Raw genomic sequence first — 27,681 nt, 5'->3', positions numbered from 1 at the left:
CCTGACACCCTGTGGGTCAGGGTGTTGGCAGCAGTCCCATTGGAATTGTGGCTGCAGCCCTCCTGCAGTGTCAGGGGTGGTTCTGAGCAAGGGGGATCTGTAGAGAAGGATGTATTGTTCCTCTGAAGATCCCATGGAAGGAGAGGCAGCTGCTGTTCCTTTGGGGAATCCAGTGCAGAAGCCGTGCTGGTGTTCCAGAATCTCCAGATTATATCCAGGCAGGAATGCTTGGCTCCTCCCTCTGGGCTCACATCTCCCAATGGGTTGCTGTAGTTCTTATCAGCCATGCAGTGACATTCAGTAGCTGTTATCAGACAATGTCCCCTCCCGAGGGAGGAGTGATTGTGGTGACTCAAAGGCAAACTGCCCGCTTGACAAAGATAATCTGCCATACAGATGGTAATGGAAAACATCTTGCCATGCAATCTTCAACACCTGATGATGATGGGCTTGTCGGAGATGAGCAGGGCAATGGGGACCAGCGGCTGATGCAGCTCCTGCCTTCCCTCCTCCTCCTCCTCCTCCTCCTCCTCCTCCTCCTCCTCCTCTCCAGGTGGACGCCCAGTGCTGCTGTTGCTGCTGGAGGGGGCAGATCCCACCGGGTTCAGCATCTCCTGCCTGCGGTAAGTGAAGGGCAGCTCCTCCCCACAGCCCAGAGGGGACATCACCACTGTCACCGGCTTTTCCACTGCGGGGCCGGGCTGTGACACGTCAGGGGGTGGCACCGCGCTCTGGCTGCTCGTGTCAGTCCTCTCCTCGCTGGAATTCTGCTCCATCAGCAGCAGCTCGGCTGGGCTGAACCTCTCCGAGGGCTCCAGGAGGCCGGTCCGGGGCTGGCCCTGAGGGTTGGGTGGGTTTGGGGTGGGACACCCCATGCCAGGGCTGTGCACGGGCGTTTGGGGATGTGGTATCTGCCCCTTCCTGCACCTCCCACCTCACCTGGCCCATCTCACCTGTTCGGCCGAGAACTGCGTGGCTTTGGTGCCCACGGGCTTGGGAAGGGGTGGGAAGAGGAGGCGGCGAGCCCTGGGGAGGGAGCGGTTGGTGAGGGGGTGGGTGATGCTGGGGGTGGCTTTGGGGACAAGGGGACTCTGTCACCTCCTCTTGCTCAGGTGGTAGATGGCAGCTGCAGCGGGGACACCAAGCCAGATGCCCAAGTAGCTCAGGTTGCCTCTCCACAGTGCTCCCTGGGGACCTGAGGGTGGGGATGGCTGGGTGGTGGCATTCCTGCCCCCACAGGGACACAGGAGACGTTTTGGGGTGATGGTGAGCACCCCATGGGGAGTGGGAGGGGATGGGGTTTCAGCCATTACCCAGCACCCTGGTCTGGAAGGGCCACCAAGCCCTGCAGGCGCTCTCGTTGTCCTCTGTCACCTCCCAAACCCCCACCTTGTAGCCTGTGCCAGGCTGGAGGTTTTGGAGGGTGTAGTTCGATGCCGTGGCCTCCACTTCACTGTCTGGGCAAACAAAACCCAATGTGGGGCAGTCTGGCACCTCCTCCTGCCCCAGGGGATGGCGGGGTGCCACTCACAGGTCACATTGTCCCCTTCAGCCACATGGCACACGAGGTACTTGGCCAGGGCGCCGGGGCAGGCGGCCCGTGGGGACGGCTCCCAGTGGAGCACGGCCTCGCTGTCCCCGGTGCTGATGTTGAAGGGCACGTCCAGCGAATCTGCGGGCAAAAAAAACCCCAACATTTTTGAGGGTGGTTATTGTGGGGATTATTTTGGGACCGCTCCTTCTGGAGTGCAGCCAGGTGCGGATGCTCTGTGCTGGGATGCTCCGTGCTCAGATGCTCCGTGTTTGGATGCCCCGTATTTGGATGCCCTGTGCCAGGAGGATCCATGCTGGGATGCTCCATGCCCGGGATGCTCCGTGCCAGGATGCTCCATGCTCGGATGCCCCGTGCCCGGATGCCCCGTGTTTGGATGCCCCGTGCTCCGATGCCCCATGCTTGAGTGCTCTGTGCTCGGATGCTCCATACCCGGGATGCTCCATGCTTGGATGCCCCAAGCTTGGTTGCCCCATGCTTGGGAGCCCCATGCCCAGGATGCTCCGTGCTGGAATGCCCCATGCCCAGATGCTCCATGCCTGGACGCCCCATGCCAGGATGCCGCATGCTGGGATGCCCCGTGTTTGGATGCCCCGTGCCCGGATGCTCCCTGCCCAGATGCCCCGTGCTCGGATGCCCCATGTTTTGGTGCCCCATGCCACGATGCCCCGTTCTCCACACTCACCGTTTCCGCTGTAGTGATGCCACAAAGCGAAGGTGGCCCAGCCCCGCTCCGTGTCCCAGCCGTGCACAGCCAGGCGGTGACATCCCTGCTCTCCCAGCGCTCCTGGAGGAACCGGGGATGCTCCTTAGACCCTCTGACCCCACTGAGGGGGAGACAGCGGGGTCTTGGGGCGCTCCCTTGCCTTTCTGCGCGTGGGTGCTGTTGGCAGGGAATTCCTGCGGGATGCAGACCCCCTGTTCCGGGGGCTCTGGCAGAGTCTGCTGCTCGAAGCAGAAAGCCTCGCCAGGCACCGGCGCTTCCCAGTGCGCGGTCACGGTGCTGCCGGCCACGCTGATCTCCTTGAAGCTGAGATCTGGTGATGAGAGCCGCGTTATTTAGCGCAATACAACAATCTGGGATGAAACGGGGGATATTCGGGGTAGTCGGTGTTATAAGTAAAAAATCTGCCATTTTTTTTTTTTTTTAAAAAGGTTGCAGAGTGAACCAGTTAAACCAGTTGCTGCCAAGGTGGAGTTCTACCTGTTTATTATTGTAATCGCCGGTCGTTTTCGTTAATTGCTCCTTTTGTTTCAGTACAGCCCTGCCTGCTAAGTTGATGGCCCTTCTCTCCAAACAGTGAGAGGAGGGGACATGGGGCGGGGGGCATCAGAGAGAATGCAAAATAACCTCGAGACCAGCATGCCACGGGAAGCCACCCTACCAAACTTACCGAAAAGACCCCAAAAACAACGAGCCAACACAGAATTAAGAGATCAGAGTGATGTCTGGAAGTGAGGAACAAAGTACTGAGCCTGCAGAGATGCTGAGACCCTTTGTGGCCCCTCGCCCTGAGCAAAGACCTCAGCTGGAACCAAGACGCCGAGACTACAAAACTAAAAAGCTGTAACATGGGGTTTATCCCCATTGTTCTTGTGAGGATGTGACTCCCGGCTCTGCTCTTTAGTGGACAGAGCTGCGCGTTTCTCCTCCGAGCCACTCCTGGGAGCGATGATGGAGAAGCTGTGGATTCCTGGAGCCTCCCAGCCCAAAGCTGATCACTTCTAATAGCGGCATTAAAAAGGAGAAAAAATCTCCTGCCCTGTTTACTTCAGTCGGGAAAAAACAGCGCTCTGAGGGCTGCCGGGGGAGCTCAGCATCTCTGTACCTGCGCTCTGCCCTGCCGGCACACGGAGCTGCCGTGCCGGCCCGTGCCCCGCGGCGTTGTTGGCGGTCAGCAGGATCCGGTACTCGGCCCCGGAGAGGGTGAGGCTGTGCTCTGTCACCTCCCCGCCCAGCTTCACCGAGCCCTCCTCAACTGCCTCTGCACAGCCACACCCCACCATGGTGATGTCCAGCTTGTAGCTGACGTCCTTGTGCTCCACGAGGACTGGCTGGGGAGGAAAAGGGGGTGACTCGGCGGGTGAAATGGTGGGGGACACCCAGGAGAGCCCCCAGAGATGCTGCTGTACCTGCCAGCTCAGCCTCAGCGCCCGCTGCCCGTCTGTGCCCAGCTGGCCCAGCTGGTGGCTCAGCACCGGCCTCCTCAGGATCGCTGCAGGAGGAACAGGCCTGACTGAGCCACCAGCATTTCTGGGAGCTGCTGGGATCCCACCAAGCTCCTCTCCTCCTCCTCCTCACCCTCAGAGATGTTGCTGCTCCAGTCGCTCCAGGAGCTGCTCCAGTGGGGAGGCTTGTGCCGGAGCTGGATCACGGAGGTGCCATTGATCCCCAGGGCACAGGTCACTGGAGAGGGGTGGCAGGGTCAGCTGAACCCTCCTTTCCCCAAATTTTGGCCCTCACAGGCTGCTGGTAACACCCCCAGGGGATGCTTGTCCCCAGCAACCCCACAGGATAAACCAACCTGAGTTTTCTTTAGTTGTCACCATCACTGTCTCACATGTCACCTGCAGAGAGAACCAGGCATGGAGACACCCTCCCAGTAAAACCAGTACTTTACTGGGGCATCAGTGCTGCCCTGTGATCCCCAAACACCCCAGGGGCCGGGAGAGCCAAACAGTGCAGGGGACAGGGTCTCCTCAATCCTGGCACCCTCCCGGCAGCAGCTGAGAGGGATGAGGGGTCCCAGCTGTGACAGCTTCATGGGGACAAGCATCTGGATTTGATCCATTGTCGTCATTACTATAATCTGGGGTTTTGCCTGTGTAATCCCTGAGAATCCTGTTATGGGCAGCAGCAGGATCCCATGGCCAGGCAGAGCTGATAACCCAGGGAAACAGATGGGCCACAGCTGGGTTTGGGGGGGCACAGTGACATCACTGAGCCCCCACACTCCCCGTGCTGCCGTGATGCTCCTGGCTGTGCTGTCAGCCACTGCCAGCCCCAGCAAGCAGCATTTTACCTGTGTCCAGCCGCTGTCTCCCACCCTCCAGAAGCGAGCCTCGTGCTGTGGTGGCTGCTTCAGGCTGTCACACTGCGGCTGTGGCACCCTCACCCTCAGCTGGCCACCGCTCTTGGAGAAGGACATCCCAGTGGGTGGATCCAGTTTGACTGGAAAGATGAGGCGGTTTTGGGTGGTTTTGGCAGTTTTCAGTGCCAGCACTGGCTGCCAGCCCTGCCCCTGGGGCACTCACCAGCCTCGTTGAGGTGCAGGGTGTGGTTGGGGGTCCTGCGGACCTGGTTCCCCCATCGTGCCTCCACCCAGGCCGTGGTGTTATCAAAGATGTACACTTGGCTCCTCGAGAGGATGTAGCTGGTGGCCGTGCCCGCCTCAAACCGCCTGCACTGGCCGTGCTTCTCAAAGCTGGGGAGGGAGCGGGCACAGGGTGGGCACAGGGTGGCACCCGGGGCTCCCCCCATGCGCTCCCCCTGCCCGCCGCTCACTCACCAGAGGTTCAGGATGTGGGAGGTGCTGCCGGCGGGGCCGAGGGGCGGCCAGGAGCAGTGGAAAGGCTTGGAGGTGTTGCATTTCTTCCAGCAGGAGACGTCGTGGGCTGTCAGGGTGCCTGCGGGGCAGGGCAGTGCCTGGAGGCTCCTGCATCCCAACCCCATCCATGCATGGAGGGGAGCAGCGGTGTGGCTTTGCCCCTGTTGCTCAAATTGGGAATTAAAGCAGCGACACCCGCGATTCTCACCCCGAGCCCCCCGTGTTCCCGTGGTGCTCAAATTGGGAATTAAAGCAGCGACACCCGCGGTTCTCACCCCAAACCCCCCGTGTTCCCGTGTTGTTGCTTGCCGTGTTGCTCAAATGGGGAATCAGAGCAGAATCAGAGCGATTTTTACCCCAAGCCCCCCGTGTTCCCCCTCCCCGGTGATGGGGCACTGGTCGGTGCCACTCGCCCCATTGGGGATTCACCATCTTTACTCCATCTCTGTGGTTTTGGGTGAATATCTCCATCTCTCTCTCTGGGAGCTCCCCAGGTCTTATCGCCCCCGAATCATTCATTGAAAGTCTTCTGAAGTTATCTCTTATCTCCCAGCACCGCAGGAGCACTTACCCTGCACCAGCGCCGCCAGCAGCCAGCTCAGCATCGCCCACCGAGCAGGGCTGTGCCACACCGGGGCTGTGCCACACCAGCTCCGGGCTGTGCCCACACCGGGGCTGTGCCACACCGGCTCCGGGCTGTGCCACACCGGCTCCAGGCTGTGCCACACCGGATCGGGCTGTGCCACACCGGACCGGGGCTGTGCCACACCGGGGCTGTGCCACACCGGGTCCAGGCTGTGCCACACCGGGTCCGGGCTGTGCCACACCGGGGCTGTGCCACACCGGCTCCAGGCTGTGCCACACCGGGTCCAGGCTGTGCCACACCAGCTCCGGGCTGTTCCCACACCGGGACTGTGCCACACCGGATCGGGGCTGTGCCACACCGGGTCCAGGCTGTGCCACACAGGACCGGGGCTGTTCCCACACCGGCTCCGGGGCTCCGCTGCCCTTCCCGGCTCCCCAGTCCCCCCGTACCCTCGGCCGTGCCACAGCCCCGGTGCTCAGCGCTGCTTCCCGCCCTTGGGGTTTCCTCTTCTGCCGAGTCCGCGCCGTTCCCAGGCGGGGCAGAGCCCTAGGCGTGAGTGCATGCCCCACTTTTAGCAAAAACAAAAGAGAAAGCGACCGAAATATCCCCCTTTTTTGGGCGGCACGGCTGCCGGGATGGGGCCAGCCCGGCCGCACCACGTGCCAGAAGCGCAAGGTAAGCGAAAGATGAGTCTTGGGGGTTTTGGGTTGGTTTTTTGTGTTTTTCATTTTCTTTTCTTGCACGCAGCGTGTTTGTGTCTGTGAAAAAAGCCAATCACTTCTTTTTAAAATTTTAAAAGTTTAATAGTGATAAAATGGCTATAAAAATAGTAATATAATTGGAATAATAGTGATTTGGACAATTTGAATTAGGACAATCTGAGACAATAAGAACAAAGAGTTATGGATGTCTGGGTACCTTTTTCTGAGCACCCGTTAACAAAGGATTGACCCTTTAAAACAACAGCCTGTTGCATATTCATACACCTCATACATGATGCATAAATTCCATTCAAACACAGGATTCTGTCTGGTCAGTGTCAGCTTCTTCCTCTGAATCCTTACAGCGCCCTCGAGGCAGGAAGAAGTTCTTTTTTTCTGATAAGAGAGCAATAAATTCTCTTTCTCTGAAAGATTCAGGTGTCCTGTGGCTGCTACCTCGCTGTGAGTCCTTTCTTTAAAAAAGCATCCTACATAGCATAATTTCTATTTTTTATAACCTAAAATTTTTGGGTTATACATTTTATACATTTTTTATACATTATAGGTTATACATTTTATACAAATTTTATACTTATTTTATACATTTTTATACATTATAGGTTATACATTTTATACAAATTTTATAAATATTTTATACATTTTTATACATTATAGGTTATACATTAGGTTATACATTTAATACAAATTTTATACATTTTTTATACATTTTATACATTATAGGTTATACATTTTATACAAATTTTATACTTATTTTATACATTTTATACATTATAGGTTATACATTTTATACAAATTTTATGCATTTTTAATACATTTTTTACAACCTAAAACTATATTTACCACACTACTTCAGAGAATTAATGCAGCATCACTTTCTAACACAACACATATAATATTCATTTTAATATTTGCGAAAAGCCAATCATAAAATACACATTTTTGACATGGTGCTCTGCCTGTAACAGGGTAAATCTCCAGGTTGGGATTCTCTGAAAGATTCAGGTGTCCTGTGGCTGCTATCTTGCTGCGAGTCCTTTCTTTAAAAAAATATCCTACACAACATTGTTTCCATTTTAACATTTTTTATAACCTCAAACGATATTTAACACACTAAAGAGAATTAATACAGCATCACTTTCTAACACAACTCGCATAATATTCATCTTAATATTTGCAAAAAAGCAAATTTTAAAATACATGCATTTTTCACATGGTGCTGTGCCCGTAATGGGGTGAATCTCCAGGTTGGGATTCTCTGTGTTTTTTTATTTTTGGGGATGTTTGTTGTGTTTGTCCCCACTGCGAGAACAAAGCCGCAGTGAGCGGGAGGTGGCAGCGGGGCCGTGTGACGGGCGGGTGACCCGGGTGGCGGAGCCGGGTGGCACCGAGGGCCGGGCACAGAGTGCCCTTGTTCCCGCAGAAAGCGGCTCCTTGTGCGGGGCCGGAGTGTCCCTGAGCTGGGACAGCGTGGGCACGGCTGGGGTGGGGCACACAGGGTCCCCTGGCACCTCCGTGTGCCCCCCTGTCCTGCCCTGGGATGGGGGCACACAGGGTCCCCTGGCACCTCCGTGTGCCCCCCTGTCCTGCCCTGGGATGGGGGCACACGGGGTCCCCTGGCACCTCCGTGTGCCCCCCTGTCCTGCCCTGGGATGGGGGCACACAGGGTCCCCTGGCACCTCTGTGTGCCCTCCCTGTGTGTGCCCCTGCCCTGGGATGGGGGTACACAGGGTCCCCTGGCACCTCCGTGTGCCCTCCCTGTGTGTGCCCCCCTGTCCTGCCCCGGGTGGGGGTACCCCAGTTTGCTGGGCCGTGCTGGGCTTTGCTGTGTGTGCAAGAGCACAACTGGGCTGTGCCATGCTGTGTGATGTTAAGCTACGCCATGCTGTGCCATGCCACACTCTGTGCTGCTCTGTGGCAACCAGGACAGACCTGGGCTGGGCCACATCAAGGTCCCAATGCCAGCTGTGCCAGCCCCAGGCCGTGCCATGCTGGGCTGTACCATGCCAGGCAGACTGTGCCAGCCCCAGTCCATGATCTGTGTGCCAGAGCTGTTGTGCTGGGCTGTGTCAAGCAGAAAAGGCTGTGCCAGGCCTGGGCTGTCCCGTGCTGTGCTGGGCTGTGCCAGGATGTGGCAGAGTCTGCAGTGCCAGGATGTGGTGAGGCAGGCAGACTGTGCCAGCCTTTGCTAACACCATGATGTGCTGTACTGTGCCGTGCCATGCCAGACTGTGCCACACTGGGCTGTACTGAGGCAGGCAGACTGTGCCAAACCCAGAATGTACCATGTCCTGTCAGCCCCACACGCTGCCATGCCGTGCCAGCCCCATGCCGTGCCAGCCCCATGCCATGTCAGCCTCATGCCTTCCTGTCTGATGTTGTGCTGTGTCATTCCAGCTCTGGGCCATGTGGGTCTCATGGCATGCGGTGCCATCTCCAGGCCATGCCAGCCCTGTGCCATGCCGTGCTAGCCCCCTGCTGTGCCCTGACCAGACCATGCCAACCCCATGCTGTGCTGTGCCACTTCATGCTGTGTTGCTCTGGCCCCATGCTGTGCCAGCCCCATGCTGTATCATGCCAGCCCCATGCCATGTTAGCCCTGTGCTGTGTTGTGCCAGCCCCATCTTGTGTCAGTGCCGTGCCATGCCATGTCAGCTCTGTACTGTGCCAGCCCCATGCTGTACCGTGCCAGCCCCATGCCACACCAGCCCCATGCCATGCCAGCCCTGAGCCATGCTCTGCCAGCCTCATGCTGTGCCAGCCCCGTGCCAGCCCTATGTCGTGCCAGCCCCATGCCGTGTCAGCCCCATACCATACTATGCCAGCCGAGTGCTGTGCCATCCCCGAGCAGTGCTGTGCCAACCCCATGCCATGCTATGCCAGCCCCATGCCACGCCAGCCCCATGCCATGTTAACCCCGAGCTGTGCCATGTCAGCCCCATGCCATGTCAGTCCCGAGCCGTGCCATGCCAGCTGAGTGCTGTGCTAGCCTCGAGCGGTGCCGTGCCAGCCCCATGCCATGCTATGCCAGCCCCGTGCTATGCCAGCCCCGAGCCGTGCCGTGCCAGCCCCGTCCTATGCCAGCCCCGAGCCGTGCCGTGCTATGCCAGCCCCGAGCCGTGCCAGCCCCGAGCCGTGCCGTGCCAGCCCCGTGCTATGCCCGCCCCGAGCCGTGCCGTGCTATGCCAGCCCCGAGCCGTGCCAGCCCCGAGCCGTGCCGTGCCGTGCCGTGCCAGCCCCGTGCCGTGCCAGCCCCGAGCCGTGCCGTGCCGTGCCGTGCCAGCCCCGTGCTCGGCGCTGATGCGTGTCCGGTGACGCGGCGTTGCCGCTGGGCGGCGCCCCGGGCGCACCGGCGGGCGGACCGGGCGCACCGGGCGGAGCGGGCGCAGCGGGAGGAGGCGGCGGCGGCGGCGCGGCGGGAGCGGGATGGACGAGCCCAGCATCCTGCGGCGCCGGGGCCTCCAGGTGAGCACCGGGCACCGGCAGCGCGGGCGGGGGCGGCGGGAGCGAGCGCGGGGAGCCCCCGGTGAACCGGGGCCGGGGGCGCGGGAATGCGAGGGGTGGGCGCTGCGGGGGCGCGGGGGGCGGGAGCTGCGGGTGACACGGGGGTGCTGTGGGTGAGGGGTGGGTGCTGGGGATTGGGGGTGGGTGCTGGGGGTGACACGGGGGTGTTCCGGATGCGGCTCTGCGAGGGGTGGGCGCTCTAAGTTGGGAGGTGGGCGCTCCGCGGGTGGGTGGGTGCCGGAGGGGAGCTGTGGGTGCTCAGGGTGAGTGTGAAGCCCCCATCTGAGCTGCGTGTGCAAAGGTGGGTGCTGCGGGTGCTGTGCGTGTGCCAGGGGTGGGTGCTGTGGGTGCTGTGCGTGTGCCAGGGGTGGGTGCTGCCGGTGGGAGTTGGGCGCTCTGCGGGAGTGTGAGAGGAGTGGGGGGCTCTGCGTGGGGCTGTGGGTGACAGGTGGGTGCTGCGTGTGAGCGGTGTGGGACAGGGACAGGAGCCGGGCAGGGTCTGAGCCCCGACTGTGCCATGGGATGTGGGTGAGGGGTACCCAATGTGTGGGGGCTCCCTCCCGATGCCCAACCGCTGTGCCAGCCCCTCTCCGAGCCCCTCTCTTGCCTGGCATTCCCTCAGGCAGAGGGACGCCCACCCTCCTGCCCACCCTCCTGCCCATCCCGCAGGGTGCCCGGCGCTCGCTGCCACGCTCGGAGGGTGACGATGACCGGGCACCCCCCGGCTGGCAGAGCCGAGCGCTGAGCCGGATTTTCCGGCTGACCTGACGCCTCCATCCCCATCTGCAGTATCCGGGGGGCCCGGGCGGAGCTGTCGGCGCGCTTGGAGGATGGCACGGCGCTGCCTTCATCCGAGCTGGCAGCTCCGCGGGCAGCTGCGCTCGTCTGGGGGAGAGGGAGCCGAGTGCGGGAGCTGCCTCCCCGCGGCTGCCGTGGACAGAGCCACGGCCCTGGGCTGCGGGGCTCGGGGCTCTGAGTGTCGCTCCTGGCAGTCCGGGAAGGGCAGAGCTGTGGGACCCGGCTGAGTGCCCACAGGAGGGGTGGGAAGGGGGTCCCACCAGGGGCTTAATCCCAAAGGGCTGAGCAGCAATGCTGGCCCAATGCTGCCCCAATGCTGCCCCAATGCCATCTCTGATGCTGCCCCAATGCCATCCCCAATGCCATCCCTGATGCTGTCCCTGATGCCGTCCCCGATGCTGTCCCTATGCCATGCCCACTGCCATCCCTGATGCCATCCTGGTGCTGTCTCTGATGCTGCCCGCACAGGGATCAGCTGCTGGTTAATCCTGGCTCCCACGGAAGGGACAGGCACACAGTGCTGGGCAGTGCTGGTGTGTGGGGCACCCTGTGGGTGCTGCCTCTGTGACATTTCCCCCACAGGGGCCCTCAGTGCCACCAGGGGATGCTCTGGGTGTCCCTGGGGACACAGAGTGGCCAGAGAGCCCCTGGCAGTGCAGGATATTGGGCTCTCTGAGCTCTGGCACCCAGAGATGGCTGTGGGTGAGCACTGGGGACAGTCCCCTGTGCCACTGCTCCATGTGAGCACTGACACCCCCAGCGTGCCCCCCCTCTGTCCCCTGCCCTGCCCAGGGGCTGGTGGCCTGTGGCACAGCTCCAGGGGTGGCTGGGGACCAGGCTGGGTGACAGCAGGGCTGCCTGAGGCTGCTGGGGGCTCCCCTTCCTTGTAAACACCCCAAATCCCCTCGCCCTGCCCGGGCCTGGGTCAGCCTGTGCTGGGTGCACGGGGACACCCACACCCTGTCCCTGTCCCCGTCCCTGCACCCACAGAGGTGCCCCACGGCACCCCAGGGCTGGCATGCACCCGTGGGCCCCGGGGCTGCCGCGTCCCTGTGCACCCAGGCATGATGTCACCCGTTGCCATGGCAATGCTGCTGCATCACTGCGTTGCAGCGCGCCCCAATCCCGGGATTTCCATCCACAGGGGCTGCGTGGCGTGGGCAGCAGGATGGGCACGGCTAGCCCGGGCTTTGGGGGGTGGGTGGGTGCTGCTGGGGGCCCCCACAGGGGTGGCAGCAGCTCCAGCCCGCAGGGAGCTCCGTGCCTGTGCCAAAAATGGATCTGGGCTGCTCAGGGGTGCCCACGGGAGCAGGGCAATGATGGGGCATTAAGCAGCACCTGCTGCTGCCACACACCCCTGCACCCCAGCGTGTGCCCGGGCACACATCAGCCTGTCCACGTTGTGTGCTGGCAGAATCTGTGACACTCTGTGGGGTGACAGGGTGGCACACGGATGAGGACAGTGCTGGAGCAGGATGGTGCCCAGCACACCAGGAGGATGGCACTGGCATGGGTTCCTGTCCCCAGCACACCAGGAGGATGGCACTGGTGTGTGTTCCTGTCCCCAGCTGCCCTTTGGCCCTTTGCACCACCTGTGAGCAAACAGCTCCCACAAGAAATATTCCCAGAGGCTGGAAAAATAAATAACCCAGGGGCTGCTGGCTGCTTCCCACTCCCGGGCTGGGGGGACGAGGTGGGGACAGCGTGGAGCGCTGAGCACATGGGTGCTGCTCCAGCTGGGCCCATGGGTGCTGCTCCCACTGCAACACCCTCGTGCCATCACTCCTGGGCCTGCCCATGGGACCGGGGACACTGGAAATGTCCTCTTGTGCTGGCCTGGGCTGATTTGGCACCCTCACCATGGGCAGAGCTGTGGCACATGGCTGAGTGCCCACATGCCCGTGGCAGGAGGGGTGGGAAGGGGCTCCCAAATCTTAATCCCAAAGGGCTGAGCAGCAATGCTGTCCCCAGTGCTGCCCCAATGCCACCCCTGATGCCATCCCTGATGCCATCCTGGTGCTGTCCCTAATGCTGCCCTCACAGGGATCAGCTGCTGGTTAATCCTGGCTCCCACTGAAGGGACAGGCACCGTGCAGGACCAGCAGCCCTGGGGACAGTGGGATATGTCCTCTTGTGCTGGCCTGGGGTGATTTGTCACCCTCACCCTGGGCACTGCGAGTGGGGATGGATCCTGTGGTGACACTGTGTGGCAGTGGGGGTGCTGCCAGGTGTGTGGGGTGGCTGGCAGGGGTGACAGGTGGCACCCCGGGTGCTGCCAGGTGTGTGTGGGTGGAAGGGGTGACAGGTGGCTCCCAGGGCCACACTCTGACCCCACCTCGCGCTTGTCTCGTTGCAGAAGGAGCTGAGCCTGCCCCGCCGAGGAAGAGCGTAAGTTCTGGGCTGGGCCACACGGGGCAGAGGTGGTGTCACCGGCAGGGTCACACCTGGGGACACAGCGCTGCCACCGTGCTGTGGGAGGGCTGCAGGGAGGGCTGGTGAGTGGCACCAGACAGGGATGGCTGTTGAATGGCACCAGGACTTGTTGTCCCCAAATCTGGAGTGGCATCATCATGTTCTATGACACTGGAGGGAGCTGATTGTGCATGTCCTGGGGTGTCCTGGGGTGTACTGGGATGTACTGGGGATAACTGGCATGTACTGGGGTGTTTGTGCTCTGCTGTGGGTGTGTTGGGGTTCTAAGCAGTCCTGGGGTGTGTTGGGGTGCTCTGAGCAGTCCTGGGTTTAACTGGTGTGTATTGGGGTGTTTGTGCTCTGCTGTGGACGTGTTGGGGTTCTAAGCAATATTGGAGTGTACTGGGGTGTACTGGGTGTGTGGGTGTTCTGAGCAGTCCTGGGGTGTTGTACTGGGGTGTGTTGGGGTGTTCTAAGCAGTACTGGAGTATATTGGGGTATACTGGGGTGTGCTGGGCTGTGTCGGGGTGCTCTGAGCAGTCCCGGGGTGTACTGGGGTACACTGGGCTGTGCTGGGGCTGCTGCAGAGCTGCCCTGGGTGTTTGTGCCCGGGCTGTGCTGGGGATGCACGGCTGGGGCCGTACCGGGGCCGTACCGGGGCCGTACCGGGGCTGTACCGGGGCTGTGCTGGGGATGCTGGGCTGGGGATGCGCCGGGGCCGTACCGAGGCTGTGCCGGGGCTGTACCGGGGCTGTACCGGGGCTGTGCTGGGGATGCACGGCTGGGGATGCACCGGGGCGGTGTTAGGGATGCACTGCAGCCATACCGGCACGGCTGGGGCTGTCCGGGGCCGTATAGGGCTGTACCGGGGATGCACCGGGGCTGTGCCGGGAGCGCTCCGGATCGGGGCCGCCGCTGGACCGGGTTGAGTGCGCGGGGGTCGGGGGCTGCCGTGCCGTTCCGTGCCGTGCCGTTCCGTTCCGTGCCGTGCCGTGCCGCGGGGGCGGGCCCGGGCCCGGCGGGCCGAGCAGGGATCCCCGTCGGTGCCGCCGGTGCCGCCGCCCCGGGAGGAGCCGCCCAGCGCGGGGGCCGCCGGTGCGGCGGGAGCGGAGCGGGGCGGTGGTGGCGGCGGTGTCGGGATGAAGTCGCGTCGGGACAGGCTGAAGATCCCCTCGCTGACCTTGGAGTGAGTCGGAGCCGGGGCGCGGCTCGCTGGTACCGGCACCGGCACCGGCACCGGGGGAGGGCGGCGGGACCCCGGGCCATCCCCGTCCCGCTGCTTCCCTGTCCCCACCCGTGCCCCATCCCGCTCCGCTCCTATCCCGGTGCATCCCCGCCCCGAGCCGCCGGTCCCGGTCCTTCCCCCCGCAGCCCCAGTCCCGGTGACAGCCACGCCGGAGCACCCGCTGTATCCCCACCCTCAGCCCCCGCAGTGTCCCCGCTGCCCTCCGAGCTCTGCCTCAGTTTCCCTGCCTCACCCCGTCCCCAGCCCTGTCCCCTCCGCTCTGGTGTCACCCCCAGCGCCCTCCATCAGCGCTGATCCCCCGCCGGCCCCTCTTGCCTTGCAGCCTGTCACCGAGCAGCCAGAGCCCGACGCTGCTGAGCCCCTGCAGCCCCTGCAGCCCCTGCAGCCCCTTCCTAACCCTGCACCCCTGCAGGTAAGAGCCCCCCAAACCCGCCCTGGGAACCGCCTGCTGCAGGGAATGAGGGGGGAGAGGTGGAGATGGGGACAGAGAGGTGGGGCCCCTCCACCAGGGACGTCCTGGGACACCCCAAAAAAGGTGTGACTGTCTTTGATGGGACACACGGAGTGATGTGGCTGGGGTCTGTGCCAAGCCCTGCACACCCCAAAACCAGCCTGGCTTTGTTCTGCTGCTCTCTGGTCCGTTTTGGGGGTGTTGTGACAGCAGCTCAGGCTCTGAGCACCCCAGTTGTGAACGGCGACTTTGCAATGGGAGCAGGGTGGGACCGGGGATGGCGCCTCCTTTGTCACCTTTTCTGCTCCGCCACGTGTTGAAGGCGAGGAGGGGCTGCTCCGGGAGTGGGTTCCCCTCTCGACTCCTCCCTCTACCCTCCCCCAAATGCCCCAAGCCCTTTGTGGCGCCCTGCGGTGCAGGCGGTGCCCGTGCCCTGTGCCCGGGGACAAGGTGCACCAGCTGTGCTGGCACCGCCGGGCACAGCCCGCCCTGTGCCCCGTGGCACCCGCGGCACAGAGCAGCACCTGCCCGGCACCCGCTGCCTCCGTCCATCTGTCCGTCCGTCTGTCCGTCCGTCTGTCTGTGTGCCGGGGGGAGCAGCTGGTGGCAGCTCTGGCGCCGCTCAGCAACAGCAGAGCCATTTGTGGGCAGGAGGGCAGGAGGCTTGGGGCTGCCTGTGCCCTGTCTGTGCCCAGGTGTGCCCTGTCTGTGCCCTGCCTGCACACAGGGCCCTGCTTGTGCCCTGTGTGTGCTCTGTGTGTGCCCTGCTTGTGCTCTGCGTGCACACAGGGCTCTGCCTATGCCCTCCCCGTGCCCTCCCTGTGTCTAGGTGTGCCCTGCCTGAACCCTCCCTTTGCTCTGATGTGCCCTGCCTGTGTCCTGCCTGTGCCCAGGTGTGCCCTGGTGTGCCCTGCCTGCACACGGGGCCCTGCTTGTGCCCCATGTGTGCCCTGCTTGTGCCCTGGTGTGCCCTGGTGTGTCCTGGTGTGAAAACCAGCCTGCCCTTGTGAGTGCTCAGCCGAGGCCCTGAGGAGTTTTTGGGGTGCTGATAGTGACAAGGAGGTGGATGAGGATGGGGACAAGGCCAGGCATCAGTCTGTGCTGGTGTCTCAAGGCTGCAGGGCAGGAGCTAAAGGGAAGTGTGCTGCCCGCTGCCCAACCAGGATTTCAGGCTGTGGCACCGGTGAGTGTGGCAGTGCCACCCCACACAGCTGGGGGGGTTCTGGTGGCCCTGGTGTGCCACCATGCAGGAGGGTGAGTGCCACTGGCCCTGAGCTGGCATCTCCCTGGCTGAACTGGGGGTGGGAGGTTGCAGGGCACTGCCAGGACCCTGTGGGTGCCCTCAGAGGGCACATCCCATGGCTGGCAGGGGGCTCCCAGGATCACCCCCCCCACGCTTTGGGGCTGCCCCCAGTGACTTAGGGGATGATGTTTGTGCCCCTCGAAGGCACCAGGAGCAGCTGTTGACTCTCCATGGTACTCCTGACCCCATTTTGGGGTGCTACTCCATCACTGGGCTAACCCTGACCCCATTTTGGGGTGCTGCCCCACCTCCAGCCCAACCCTGACCCCATTTTGGGGTGATGCCCCCTCCCTCCCGTAACCCCGACCCCGTTTTTGTGCCGCTTCCTCCTTCCCGTTGTTAACCCCCCCACCCCCACTTCCTGTCCCTTTTTGGGGGGTGAGCCCCCCCATCTCCATGGCAACCCCGACCCCGTTTCGGGGCGCTGCCCGTTTCCATGGTAACCCCGTCGCCGCCGGGCGGGAAGGGGCGGGAGGCGGCAGCGGGAGGCGGCGGCGGCGGCGGCAGCGGCGGCAGCCCGGCCCCGCTCCCGGCCCCGCTCCGGCCCCGCTCCCGGCCCCGCTCCGGGCCCCGCACGGTCCCGGGGGCGCCGCTCGGTGCCGGGGGAGCCGCTCGGTACCGGGGGGGGAGCGGCGATGTCGGACCCGAGCTGCTGGGGAGCCGCCCCGCCCGGTTACCGGGGCCAGCGGGCGGCCGGAGCCCTCCTGCAGCGCTCCAAGAGGTACCGGCGGCACAACCGGCCCCGGGGGAGGGCACCGGGGGCAGGGGATCGGGGCCGGGACCGTGGTTTGGGGGGTGATCGGGGTCTGTGGTTTGGGGGGGGATGCAGCGGGGTCCGTGGTTTTGGGGGGGGTTTCAGCGAGGGGGGTCGGGTCCGTGGTTTGGGGAGGCTCACCGGGGATCCACTGGGTCCGTGGTTTTGGGGGGGTGATCGGGGTCCGTGGTTTGGGGGGGGGGATGCAGCGGGGTCCGTGGTTTGGGGGGGCTCACCGGGGATCCACTGGGTCCGTGGTTTTGGGGGGGTGATCGGGGTCCATGGTTCGGGGGGGTTTCAGAGGGGGTGATCAGGGTGTGTGGTTTGGGGGGTTCAGAGGGACTGCACCGGGATCCATGGTTTTGGGGGGTTCAGAGGGGGATGTACTAGGGTCCCGTGGTTTGGAGCATTTCAGAGGGGATGATCGGGGTCCGTGGTTTGGGGGTGTTCAGAGGAGGTGATCAGATCCATGATTTGGGGGGGGGTCAGCAGGGGATGCACTGGGGTCCCTGCTTTGGGGGGGCTCACTGGGGGATGCACCAGGATCCATGGTTTGGTGGGGTTCAGTGGGGGTGATTGGGGTCTGTGGTTTGGTGGGGTTCAGCGGGGGTGATTGGGGTCTGTGGTTTGGGGGGCTTCAGCGAGGGATGCACTGGGGTCTGTGGTTTGGGGGGGATTTCAAAGGGGGTGATCGGGGTGCATGGTTTGGGGGAGGATGCACTGGGGTCCGTGGTTTGAGGAGATTCAGCGGGGGATGCACCAGGATCCATGGTTTGGGGGGGTTCAGAGGGGGTGATTGGGTCTGTGGTTTGGGGGGGTTCAGCAGGGGATGCACCAGGTGCGTGGTTTTGGGGGGGTGATCGGGGACCGTGGTTTGGGGGGGGTTCACTGGAAGGGATTGGGGTCCGCAGTTTGGGGGGGTTCAGCAGGGGATGCATCAGGGTCCGTGGTTTGGGGGGGTGATTGGGGTGCGTGGTTTGGGGGAGGGATGCACCAGGGTTCGTGGTTTGGAGGCACAGGACACGCCACCGTGCATGGGGGGTGGGCACCGGTGTTCGTGACTCTGTGGGGGGGGATGTGGGGATGAGTCTTTGCACACGTGGTGTGTGGGTTTGGGGGTCCCCACACGGCAGGGGCTGTGGGTTTGGGGGTCCCCACACAGTGGGGGCTGTGTGCTTTCGGGTTTGGGGGTCCCCACACGGGGGGTGTGTGTTTTTGGGGGATGGAGCACAGTGTATGGTGTGGAGGAGGCCATGTGTGGGGTTTGGGGTGGTGTTTTAGCACCTGGGAGGCACAATGGGGTGTGTGGTTTAGGGTGTGTGCATTGTGGGGTGCTTGGTTTGGGAGGGGCAGCAATGCAGGGGGAGGTGGGCACCAGGTTGTGTGATATGGGGGGAGCTGTGTGATTTTTGGGGAGGTGTCAGCACTGGGGGTTTGGTGGGGCTGTTCACCACACCTGCATCTTTTTGGGGGGTGATGAGCAGTGAGGCAACACCCTCCAGATCCCCAGTGTGGCAGGGTGGGTTGGTTGGGACCCCAGTGCCACAGGGAATGTGGGGTTTAGGGTTCCAGGGCGTTAGGGGATGTTTTGGGGTGCTCTGTGCCCGTCCTTGGTGTGTGTGGGTTTGGCAGGGGTGTTAGAGGGAGGACAAACCCTTGTGACCCCCTGTGCCAAGGTGGGCACTGCTGATGGGATGGATCCCATGTGGCACATGGCCCCAGCAAGGGTGAGGGGTCTGGAAGAGTGGGAAGGGTCCAGAACCCCCACCCCCTTTGTTACCAGGGCTGGGGGGTGCATTAATGGGGTGCATTAATGGGGTGCAGTGGGGCTGCCCCATCTCCCCAGCTGCAAGGCCAGGCAGGCTGGTGGGACACATCCCCAAGGAGGGGGACAGGAGGTGCAGAGCACCCTCTGAGCCCCCCAGGTGTGGGTGGTGGAGGCTGGGAGCTCCCCCCAGCAGGTTTGGGGTGCTGCAGGTGGCCCAGGCATCAAACCCTGGCGAGGCTTTGTGTGCTGAGGGGTTTGATGGGTGCGGGGGCAGAGCAGAGAGGTTCCCATTGTTGCTGTCTCTCAGTGTCACCGTGAGCTGGCACAAAGCAGCACGGTTGCTTAGCAAAGGTATCCATCCCATCCCATCCCAGGCTCACCTGGGCTGTGGGAATTCCTGCTCCCAGTGCATGAAGCCAGCCAAAAAGGGCCTTTGATAATTAAGAAAAGACGTTGGATGGGGTTTTCCAAGCTGGGATGGCCAAGCTGGGGGGGCTCAGGGGGAGATGTGTAATTGGAAAGATGATCTAGGCAGTCATCTGTCTCCAGCTGAGCATGATGAGGCTGTAATTCTCGTGAAGGGCAGAGGATTTGCTCTTCTTTCATTGGTATTCCTAGAATCCACGGTGAGGAGCGCTCTGGCCTATTTAACAGAAAGCATATGATGTTATTTAGTGGGATTAAGAGGTTTTGAGGGATCCTAATTTCCCGTGGGGGATGTGGAGATGGCCGGTGCAGGGCAGAGGATGCTGACGGGGTTCTCCTTCTCCATGGATGGCTGTTCTCACCTCAACCAGCACAGGAGCACAGCCCAGCAAAGCTAACAGGTACAATTCCCTCCCCAGCACCGGGAACCCGCGGAGCAGGGACGGGCAGGGATGCACCTCAGGGTGCTGGGCAGGCTCTTGAGGCTTCTTGTGCAGTGCAAAGAAATAAATAATTCTATACCTGTAGGATTGATGGGGGTAGGATGATCTGGATGGATGGAGACGAGAGATCTGTGCAGCCAGGTCTGGAACTTGGGGTTTATTGCAAAGGGCCTGGGTGCAGGGCCCTGCTGGGAGCTGCAGCCACAGCTCAGAGCAGGCCCCAAAGAGGGAGAGAGAGATAAAGAGAGTGGTAAAGAGAGAATGAGAGAGTAAAAGAGAGGATCAGAGGGTGAGATTTGCGTTGCAATACAATAAATCTTCTTCTGGTCTTGGAACTTGAGGTTTATTGCAAAGGGCCTGGGTGCAGGGCCCTGCTGGGAGCTGCCAGGCACAGCTCAGAGCAGGCCTGAGAGAAGAGAGGGGTAAAGAGAGAGAAGGCAAGAGTGTGGTAAAGAGATGAGAGAGTGAGGAAGAGCAAAGAGGGTAAAGAGAGAATAAAAGAGGACGAGGTTCCTGTTACAATACAATAAATCTTCTTCTGGTCGTGGAATTTGGGGTTTATTGCAAAGGGCCTGGGTGCAGGGCCCTGCTGGGAGCTGCCAGGCACAGCTCAGAGCAGCCTGAGAGAAGAGAGGGGTAGAGAGGTGAGAGGGTGAGAGAGTAAAAACATAAGAGAGTAAAAGGGGTAAGAGCATAGAAAAGTAAGAGAGCGAAGTTCCCATTCCAATACAATAAATCTTCTTCTGTGTTGAATATTCTGATTCTCACTAACCAGTCTAGTACAAGATACAAATCCTATAGCATTTACATACAGCCTATAAGAATCATTACATTACCACACTGTGTTACATTTTAAACCCTAAAAACTCCTCCTTGGACCCCTTCTGCCAGGCTAGTAGGGTCTGCCCTAAGCCTTGGACCTGTCTGCAAGCAGAGGGTGTTCCATCAAAAGGGGATTACCTTCAGCCAGCCATACCACTGTTTTCCAGTTGTAAGGGATCTCAAAGCTTGCTTTCATTTCAATCTCGCTTTCAGTTTCTATATTCTCAAAATCTTTTGCCAGGCAATCATATTTATAAGGCTTTCCTGTTTCATCTTCCCCAACATACACCCAACTTGTTACGCTGTGATTCCCTCTGAGGATTTAGGATTTTGCTCTTGGGTGTTGCTTGGTGCTCCAGGGTGGGTTCATGGGAGCGGCCACAGTGGTTTAGGCTGGGGTGGGATGAGGGTGTGGTGGGGTCTGTGCCATCCAGCGTGTTCCATTTCACTGTCCAGACCCTGGTCCTCATCCCAGCCCCATTCCAGCCCTGTCCAGCCCCATTCCTGGAGGCAGCAGAGTTCAGCGCTGTCACAAGTAATGGAGGACAAATGCCATGAAGAAACTTGGGATGCAGCTGCTTGCTTCAGCAGGTTTTGAAGTTAAACATGAATTTATCCCACTGGAAAGCAATTTTTTTTCCAGGACATGGTGATCCATGGCACTTCCCCAAATCTCCAGCTCCACACTGGAGCTGTTGGGGGATATGGAGCCAGCAGGGAAGGGAGCTGGGAGCACAGACACGTGCTCTCGGTCACGCAGCAGGAGCGGAGCCTGCTCTGCCCTTTGAGATTGTGCCTGCTCCCTTATCACCGTCAGACCCCGCCCTGCTCGCTCCACCCCGCACCCACTTTGTCCCAAACTGGTTCTTTTCTGCCTCAGATTCACCTGCCTGCAGTGCCCAGCACCGCACTGGTATCTGCCCTACGTATCTCTGGCAAGTTTTAGGGACAGATCCCATAGGAGATCAGCAGGAACTGCAGCCCCTTTGTTCTTTTCCCTGCCTGGCCCTTGGTGTTCTACAGCCCTGGCCCCGAGCCTCCCATCCCTGCTTGCCCAGCTCCTGTGCCAGCTGAGCGTTGTGTGTGCAGAGCATCCCAGGAGCTGCTCAGGGTCCCAGCCCCAGCTCAGGGAGAGCTTGGACAGCACTGCTTATCCCCGTCAGAGCCTGCCCTGCTCCCTCCACCCTGCACCCACTTTGTCCCAAACAGGCTCTTTTCTACCTCAGATTCCCCTGCCCGCAGTGCCCGGCACATTTGCCCCATGGCACTCAGGTGTCCTGGCAAGTTTTAGGGACAGATCCCTCAGGAGATCAGCAGGAACTGCTGTTCCTTTGTGCATTCCCTGCCTGGCCCTTGGTGTTCCACAGCCCTGGCCCCGAGCCACCCATCCCTGCTTGCCCAGATCATGGCAGAGCCTGTGCCAGCTGAGCGTTGTGTGTGCAGAGCATCCCAGGAGCTGCTCAGGGCCCCTGCCCCAGCTCAGGGAGTGCTTGGACAGCACTGCTTATCCCCGTCAGACCCCGCCCTGCTCGCTCCACCCCGCACCCACTTTGTCCCAAACTGGTTCTTTTCTGCCTCAGATTCCCCTACCTGCAGTGTCCCCACGGCACTCAGGTGTCCTGGCAAGTTTTAGGGGTGGATCCCATGGGAGATCAGCAGGAACTGCAGCCCCTTTGTGCTTTCCCTGCCTGGCCCTTGGTGTTCCACGGCCCTGGCCCCGAGCCACCCATCCCTGCTCACCCACGTCCTGGCAGCTGAGCATTGTGTGTGCAGAGCATCCCAGGAGCTGCTCAGGGCACCAGCCCCAGCTCAGGGAGAGCTTGGACAGCACCCTCAGGCCCAGAGTGATGTCTGTTCAGTGCCAGGAGCTGAGCTGATGATCCTTGTAGATCCCTTCCCACTTCAGGGTATTCTGGAACCCAGAGGAGCTGCCAGGTTCTGCTCCGTCCCCTGCCCGTGCACATCCCGTGCCGAGGCCGGGCGCTGCTGCAGTGCCAGTTCCTCCTCCCAATGTCTGACACACGATTTTACCCCAGCCTTTGGGGTCACACAGGCTGTCACACACTTTCCACACCCCTTGAAACAACTTCTGGATGGCAGCAGCAGCGCCAGGGCCAAGGCAGCCTCAGCCTGAGCGGTGCTGACAGCGATTTTCCACTCCATTTTTGGTCCCAAACGTGCAGCGAGGTGATGGAGGCAGAGCGGGCAGCAGCCCCAGCAGCTGTCTGTGCCCCTGGGGCTGGTTTGTAGGCCGAGGTTTCCGTGCTGGAGGGATGGGAAGCAGCTGGAGATGATGTGTCAGGCGCAGGGGGGGTGACAGTGGCGCAGGATGGTTGTGGGAGCGAGGGTGGAGCGCGGAAACAGGAAACGCCGGCCGCGCTCTGTGTCACCCTTACGGGAACTGCCTCCACTAAAGGTTTGTTTTCACTTCCAAAATGAAAGCCAGGCAGGAGAGGTGAGCCCCTCACCCCCCAGGCTGTCCCCTCTGCAGTGTCAGAGCTCTTGGAGCCCTCCTGGCTCCTAAACCTCTTCCTGTGCCGCTGCGGTGCCGGGGCAGGGCTGCTCACCCTGCCTCAGTTTCCCATCCAGCACACGGGGCTGAGGCTGTGGGTTCTGGCTGAGAGTTTGCAGCTCTGCTAGGGGTTCAGGCCTGTGTTTATGTGAGAAAATGAAACACTGAAAGCAGGAAGGAGAGTAGGGTTAGATGGGGTGTTGGGAAGGAAATGTTCTCTGGGAGGGCACTGAGGCCCTGGCACAGGGTGCCCAGAGCAGCTCTGGCTGCCCCTGGATCCCTGGCAGTGCCCAAGGCCAGGCTGGACAGGGCTTGGAGCAACCTGGGATGGTGGCAGGCATCCCTGCCCATGACAGGATGAAATGATCTTTAAGTTCCCTCCCAACCCCAACCATCCTGGGATTCTGTGATTCCAGAAAGGGGAAAATGCTTGGGGAAGGGAAGGGAAGGTTCTGTCTTTCCCCAATATATCAGCTCAGCCCAGGTGCTGAGAGGGAACCTCTGAGCCCTCGAGGGTCACTGCAGCTCCAGGTGAGCTCAGAGCAATCACAGGATGTGTGTCCTGGGGGACACTCAGAGACCCCTCGTTCTGGGGCAGAGGAGGGGTTTGGGTGGCCCCAAGAACCATCCCTAGGGGCCAAGACCTTCAAAAGAGTTTGGGGCTCCTGATTTTAGCTCCACTAAAGCCAGAGCAGGAGGAGCCCGGCAGGGGAGAGATGCCAGAGGGAGGGGAGGGGTGCTGGATGTCAGAGCTGGAGCTCTGTCCATGTGTCTGGCACTCTGTCCATGTGTGTGCAGCTCTCCATCTGTGTGGAGCTCTGTCCATTTGTGTAGAGCTCTGTCCATGCGTCTGGAGCTCTGTCCGTGCATGTGCAGCTCTGTCCATGTGTCTGGAGCTCTGTCCATGCATTTGGAGTTCTGTCCATGTGTCTGGAGCTCTGTCCATTTGTGTAGAGCTCTGTCCATGCGTCTGGAGCTCTGTCCACATGTCTGGAGTTCTGTCCATCTGTGTGGAGCTCTGTCCATCTGTATAGAGCTCTGTCCATGTGTCTGGAGTTCTGTCCACATGTGCGGAGCTCTGTCCGTGTGTCTGGAGCTCTGTCCATGCATTTGGAGCTCTGTCCATCTGTGTGCAGCTCTGTCCTTGTGTCTGGAGCTCTGTCCATCTGTGTGGACCTCTGACCATCTATCTGGAGCTCTGTCCATCTGTCTGGAGCTCTGACCGCCTTGCCTGTCCATCAGTGTCCTGCACACCCACCTGTTGGTACCTGTTGTGAGTCACTGTCCTTTACACCCTGGCTGCCCCTGTCACTCCCTCCTGTTTTTGGGATCCATGGAGGATCCCCTCTGTTCCATCTCACCCCTGGCTGCTGTGGGTGTTTGTGGCCGTGGGGTGATGTTAAAAGCTGCCCTTTAATCAGCAGCATCTCTGTGGGTTCCTGTTCCCAGCTGGGTGAGGAAACTCGGTGTCTTTGAGGAGTCTGCAGCCTGAGGAAGCGGAAGGAGGGGAAGGGGAGGCTCCTCCTCGTGCCTGAGCCTCTGCTCTGGGCTGTGGATATTTGCAGTTTCCTCTTGGCAGAGTGGAGCAGAACTTAAATGAGCCCATAGTGCTTTAAATGTGGCAGTGGGGTACAACAGTGGGGAGCAGCAGTGGGAATTTTAGAGGTTGAGCCACTCTTGCAAGGCAGCCTTTCCTTGGAAAGGAAAACCAGAATTCCTGTGAGGATGGAAACCCTGTGAGCTGGGAGGGTGGGAATGGAGATGGGGATGTGAGGATCCAGCACTTGTGGATGTGGCCTTGCAGAGATGCTGGGCTGTGGTGCCAGGATGGGATTTTTGGGGAGTTTTGGGGTGTCAGGTGCTGGTGCTGCTTTTCACCTGGTGCTGGTGCTCGTGGCTCCCTCCTGCTGCCAGACAGGGGCAAAATTCCCACAAATTCCTGGTGACACTGGTGCTGTCCTCTCTGCTGTGACATGGGGGCCACCAAGGGCAGGGGGATTTATGGGAACTGGGGGCATTTTCCATGCACTGCAGAGGTCAGGTTGTGGCTGCTGGGCATTTCCACTGCTTCCTCCTTTTACATCCCTTTTTCTATTCCTGCCTGGGGCTCTTGCCTAAGGGCCTCCTTCCTCTGCCCTCCCCAGTGAACCAAAACCAGAAGTGGGACCTTGTTGGGACAGTTCTTTGTTAAAAATAGCCCTGTGTGCCCATCTCCAGCAGCAGCCCTGGGCCTGGGGTGGATCTTCCCTGTGGCAGGAGATCTGTAAGCAGTGGGGTGACAGCAGCAGTGTTCCCTGGCACAGAAATTCATGTGCAAGCAGATATTTATGTGCCTGAGCCCATCCAGCTCTGGCTGCCATGGATTCCCTAAATTTTTTTAATTCCCTAAATTAATTCCCTCTCTTTCTTCCCCAGTTGCCGAAGCAGCAACAGGAAGAGTTTAGTGGTGGGCACCCCCTCTCCGACCCTCTCACGGCCTCTCTCCCCTCTCTCTGTGCCAACAGGTAAGGGATTATCCCAGTGGATGCTTCAGCATCCCCCAAAATTACCCAAATATCCTAAAACTAACAAGATGCAGGGCTTCAGCACCTTGTTAGCAGCAGTGGACTGGCTCCAGGTGCCTTTTCCAGGGTTGGGAAGTGCTTTAAACACTTTCCCCTGAAGGAGCAGCCTGAAGCACTGTGGACATGGTTCTGGGGTGGGTTTTGGGATGAATTTTACCCCTTTCTCCCTGCAGCTGGGAGCAGCCCCTTGGACAGCCCACGGAATTTCTCTGCCAGCACCTCCATCAACTTCCCCTTCGCTCGCAGGTGAGCTCCCAGCCCCAGCCCCAGAGCAGTGAATATTCACTGTAAAGATCATTCCCCCTCAGGGAACTGGTCTGTTGATCTCAAATTACTTGTTTTGCTTTTATTTTTGCTTTTCTTCTGCCTGCTTTCTGGCCTGGTGCTGTTTCCTCTGCCTGCTTCCTCCTGCCACCCCAGCCATGCTCCTCGGACTGACAGGCAAGTACCAGGGATGGGCATGGGCTGGATTTTGGGGGGATATCTGCTCCACATCATCAGAGACCTTCTTTTCTAAGTGTTCGAGGCCAAGCTGGGCAAGATTTGGAGCAATCTGGTGGAGTGGAAGGTGTCTCTGCACATGGCAGGGAGTGGGACTGGTTCTTTGAGGTCCTTTCCAATGCAAGCCCAGCTGGGACTCTGTGATTCTTTATTTGCATCCCTGTGTGGGGAATTTTGCACCAGGACTGGGCTCCCTGCAGCTCTGGGAGCAGAATTATCTCTGTTCCCATGGCTGGGTGTTCAGCCCTATCTCAGACTCCTGCTGGATTTTCACAAGATGTCCAGGGATCTCTCATCCAGATCCCCACAGAGGCAGATCTGCTGCATGCCCTCCCCTGTTTAACTAATTAATTAATTACACATGGAGGGCGGGTGGCTGATTCTAACCCATCGATTGTCACTGGAAACAAGCCTGGGGCTCTGCTGGTTTGCACACTTGTACCAGAGGGAGCAGCCAGGCTCTGGGGTCAGGAGTTTGCTGGAGCTGCATGTGGCTCCCTGCCAGCTCCTGCTGTCCTTGACCCCACAAGGGAAATGGCAGTGGGAGGTGAAGGGCCTTGTCCTGACCTGGATGTGTCCCCATCCCTTGGAAACATCTCCAAGAGGAAGCATTTGCCTGCGTATGAGCAGTTCCCTTCCTGTTTATGGGCAGGCTCTGCTCCCCGGCGCCTGCTGTCTCAGGATGAGTCTTTGGGAATCCCAGTTTCTCACCAAGAAAGCTCCCAGCAGGCTGAATTTTGCTCTAATTACAAATCAGATTCTTGCAGGCGTTTTTTTTTCTTTTGCCCTGTGTGAAATGGATTCAATGGAGCCCCAGCTCTGTCTCTTCACAGTGACCCTGCCCTAACCCTATGCCTATGCCTGGGGGTCCTATCCACACTATTTGCAGCCACATGCGCCCTTACTCAAAATGACATTAAAAAGATCATTGCCTTCTCCACTTCAACTAGGGTTAATAATAGTTACAATTGGACTAAACCTCCCTGAACTAGCCTTCCTTCACATCTCAACCCACGCATTCTTCAAAGCCATGCTCTTCCTATGCTCAGGCTCCATCATTCATGGCCCAAATGGTGAACAAGATATCCGAAAAATAGGGGGACTCCAAAAGATACTACCCACAACCACTGCATGCCTTACCATGGGCAGCCTTGCCCTAATAGGAACACCATTTCTAGCAGGATTCTAATCAAAAGACCAAATCATCCTCCCTAAACACCTGAGCCCTACTTTTAACCCTACTAAGCCACATCATTCACAGCAGTGCACACGATCTGCATGACCATATTAGTACAGACCAGCTTTGTTCAAACTCTCAGGATGAGTCTTTGGGAATCCCAGTTTCTCACCAAGAAAACTCCCAGCGGGCTGAATTTTGCTCTAATTACAAATCAGACTCTTGCAGGCTTTTTTTTTTTTTTTGCCCTGTGTGAAATGGATTCAGTGGAGTCTCAGCTCTGACCCTGCTGCCTGCCACTGTCCCTGCAACAGCTTCCCTCACTTGCAACCCCCTTATTTCACCCCATTTCAGTCCATTCAGCCCCCCTCACCTGCAAACCCCTTATTTCACCCCATCTCAGTCCTTTCAGCCCCCCTCACCTGCAAACCTCTTATTTCACCCCATCTCAATCCATTCTGAACAGAGATTTCAGGGTTTTATTCCTCAAGCCACGCCTGTGTCCTGTTCCCTGATTTTTGGCTCTGCTGTTGTTGGTTTGCATTTCGATGTTGGGTTTTTCCCCAGTGTGTGATTGCTGTGTTTGCTCTGGCAG

General features: G+C 59.8%; 3 protein-coding genes across 5 annotated transcripts in view; 2 read left to right on the top strand and 1 right to left on the bottom strand.

The window, feature by feature from the left end:
• USE1 (unconventional SNARE in the ER 1) overlaps positions 1-18,534 on the top strand; it is a 190,183-nt gene extending 171,649 nt beyond the window's left edge. The window contains exon 9 of the mRNA XM_054291214.1: positions 18,521-18,534. The gene's annotated coding sequence lies outside the window, so the exon portion shown is untranslated. The remainder of the gene's footprint in view (positions 1-18,520) is intronic.
• Positions 372-5,150, bottom strand: IL12RB1 (interleukin 12 receptor subunit beta 1). Its single transcript, XM_054290876.1, has 15 exons — positions 5,062-5,150; positions 4,808-4,977; positions 4,576-4,724; positions 4,078-4,120; positions 3,861-3,959; positions 3,686-3,780; positions 3,382-3,607; positions 2,419-2,589; positions 2,232-2,339; positions 1,532-1,672; positions 1,314-1,457; positions 1,099-1,195; positions 954-1,026; positions 591-839; positions 372-524 (listed from the first exon to the last, which is right to left on the bottom strand). The coding sequence occupies exons 3-15, from the start codon at positions 4,699-4,701 to the stop codon at positions 429-431; spliced, it is 1,668 nt and encodes a 555-aa protein (XP_054146851.1). The 5' UTR covers positions 4,702-4,724; positions 4,808-4,977; positions 5,062-5,150; the 3' UTR covers positions 372-428.
• MAST3 (microtubule associated serine/threonine kinase 3) overlaps positions 9,812-27,681 on the top strand; it is a 31,836-nt gene continuing 13,966 nt past the window's right edge. For 2 of the 3 annotated variants that reach the window (XM_054291167.1, XM_054291170.1), the window contains exons 1-4: positions 16,751-16,840; positions 25,260-25,348; positions 25,582-25,654; positions 25,829-25,849. In XM_054291167.1, the coding sequence (XP_054147142.1) occupies positions 16,755-16,840; positions 25,260-25,348; positions 25,582-25,654; positions 25,829-25,849 (269 nt within the window). In that variant the 5' untranslated portion in view covers positions 16,751-16,754. Of the gene's footprint in view, positions 9,871-13,063; positions 13,096-16,750; positions 16,841-25,259; positions 25,349-25,581; positions 25,655-25,828; positions 25,850-27,681 lie in introns of those variants that run through there. The other variant, XM_054291169.1, reaches the window with a different exon arrangement.

Source organism: Melozone crissalis, unplaced genomic scaffold (assembly GCF_028551555.1).
Source record: "Melozone crissalis strain CALT ecotype California unplaced genomic scaffold, PUWL_Pcris_2 ptg000088l_1, whole genome shotgun sequence".
In the NCBI taxonomy this organism is placed as follows: Eukaryota; Metazoa; Chordata; class Aves; order Passeriformes; family Passerellidae; genus Melozone; species Melozone crissalis.
Note: the sequence above shows the minus strand (reverse complement) of the source record. Positions and strands in the feature narration are given on the sequence as shown.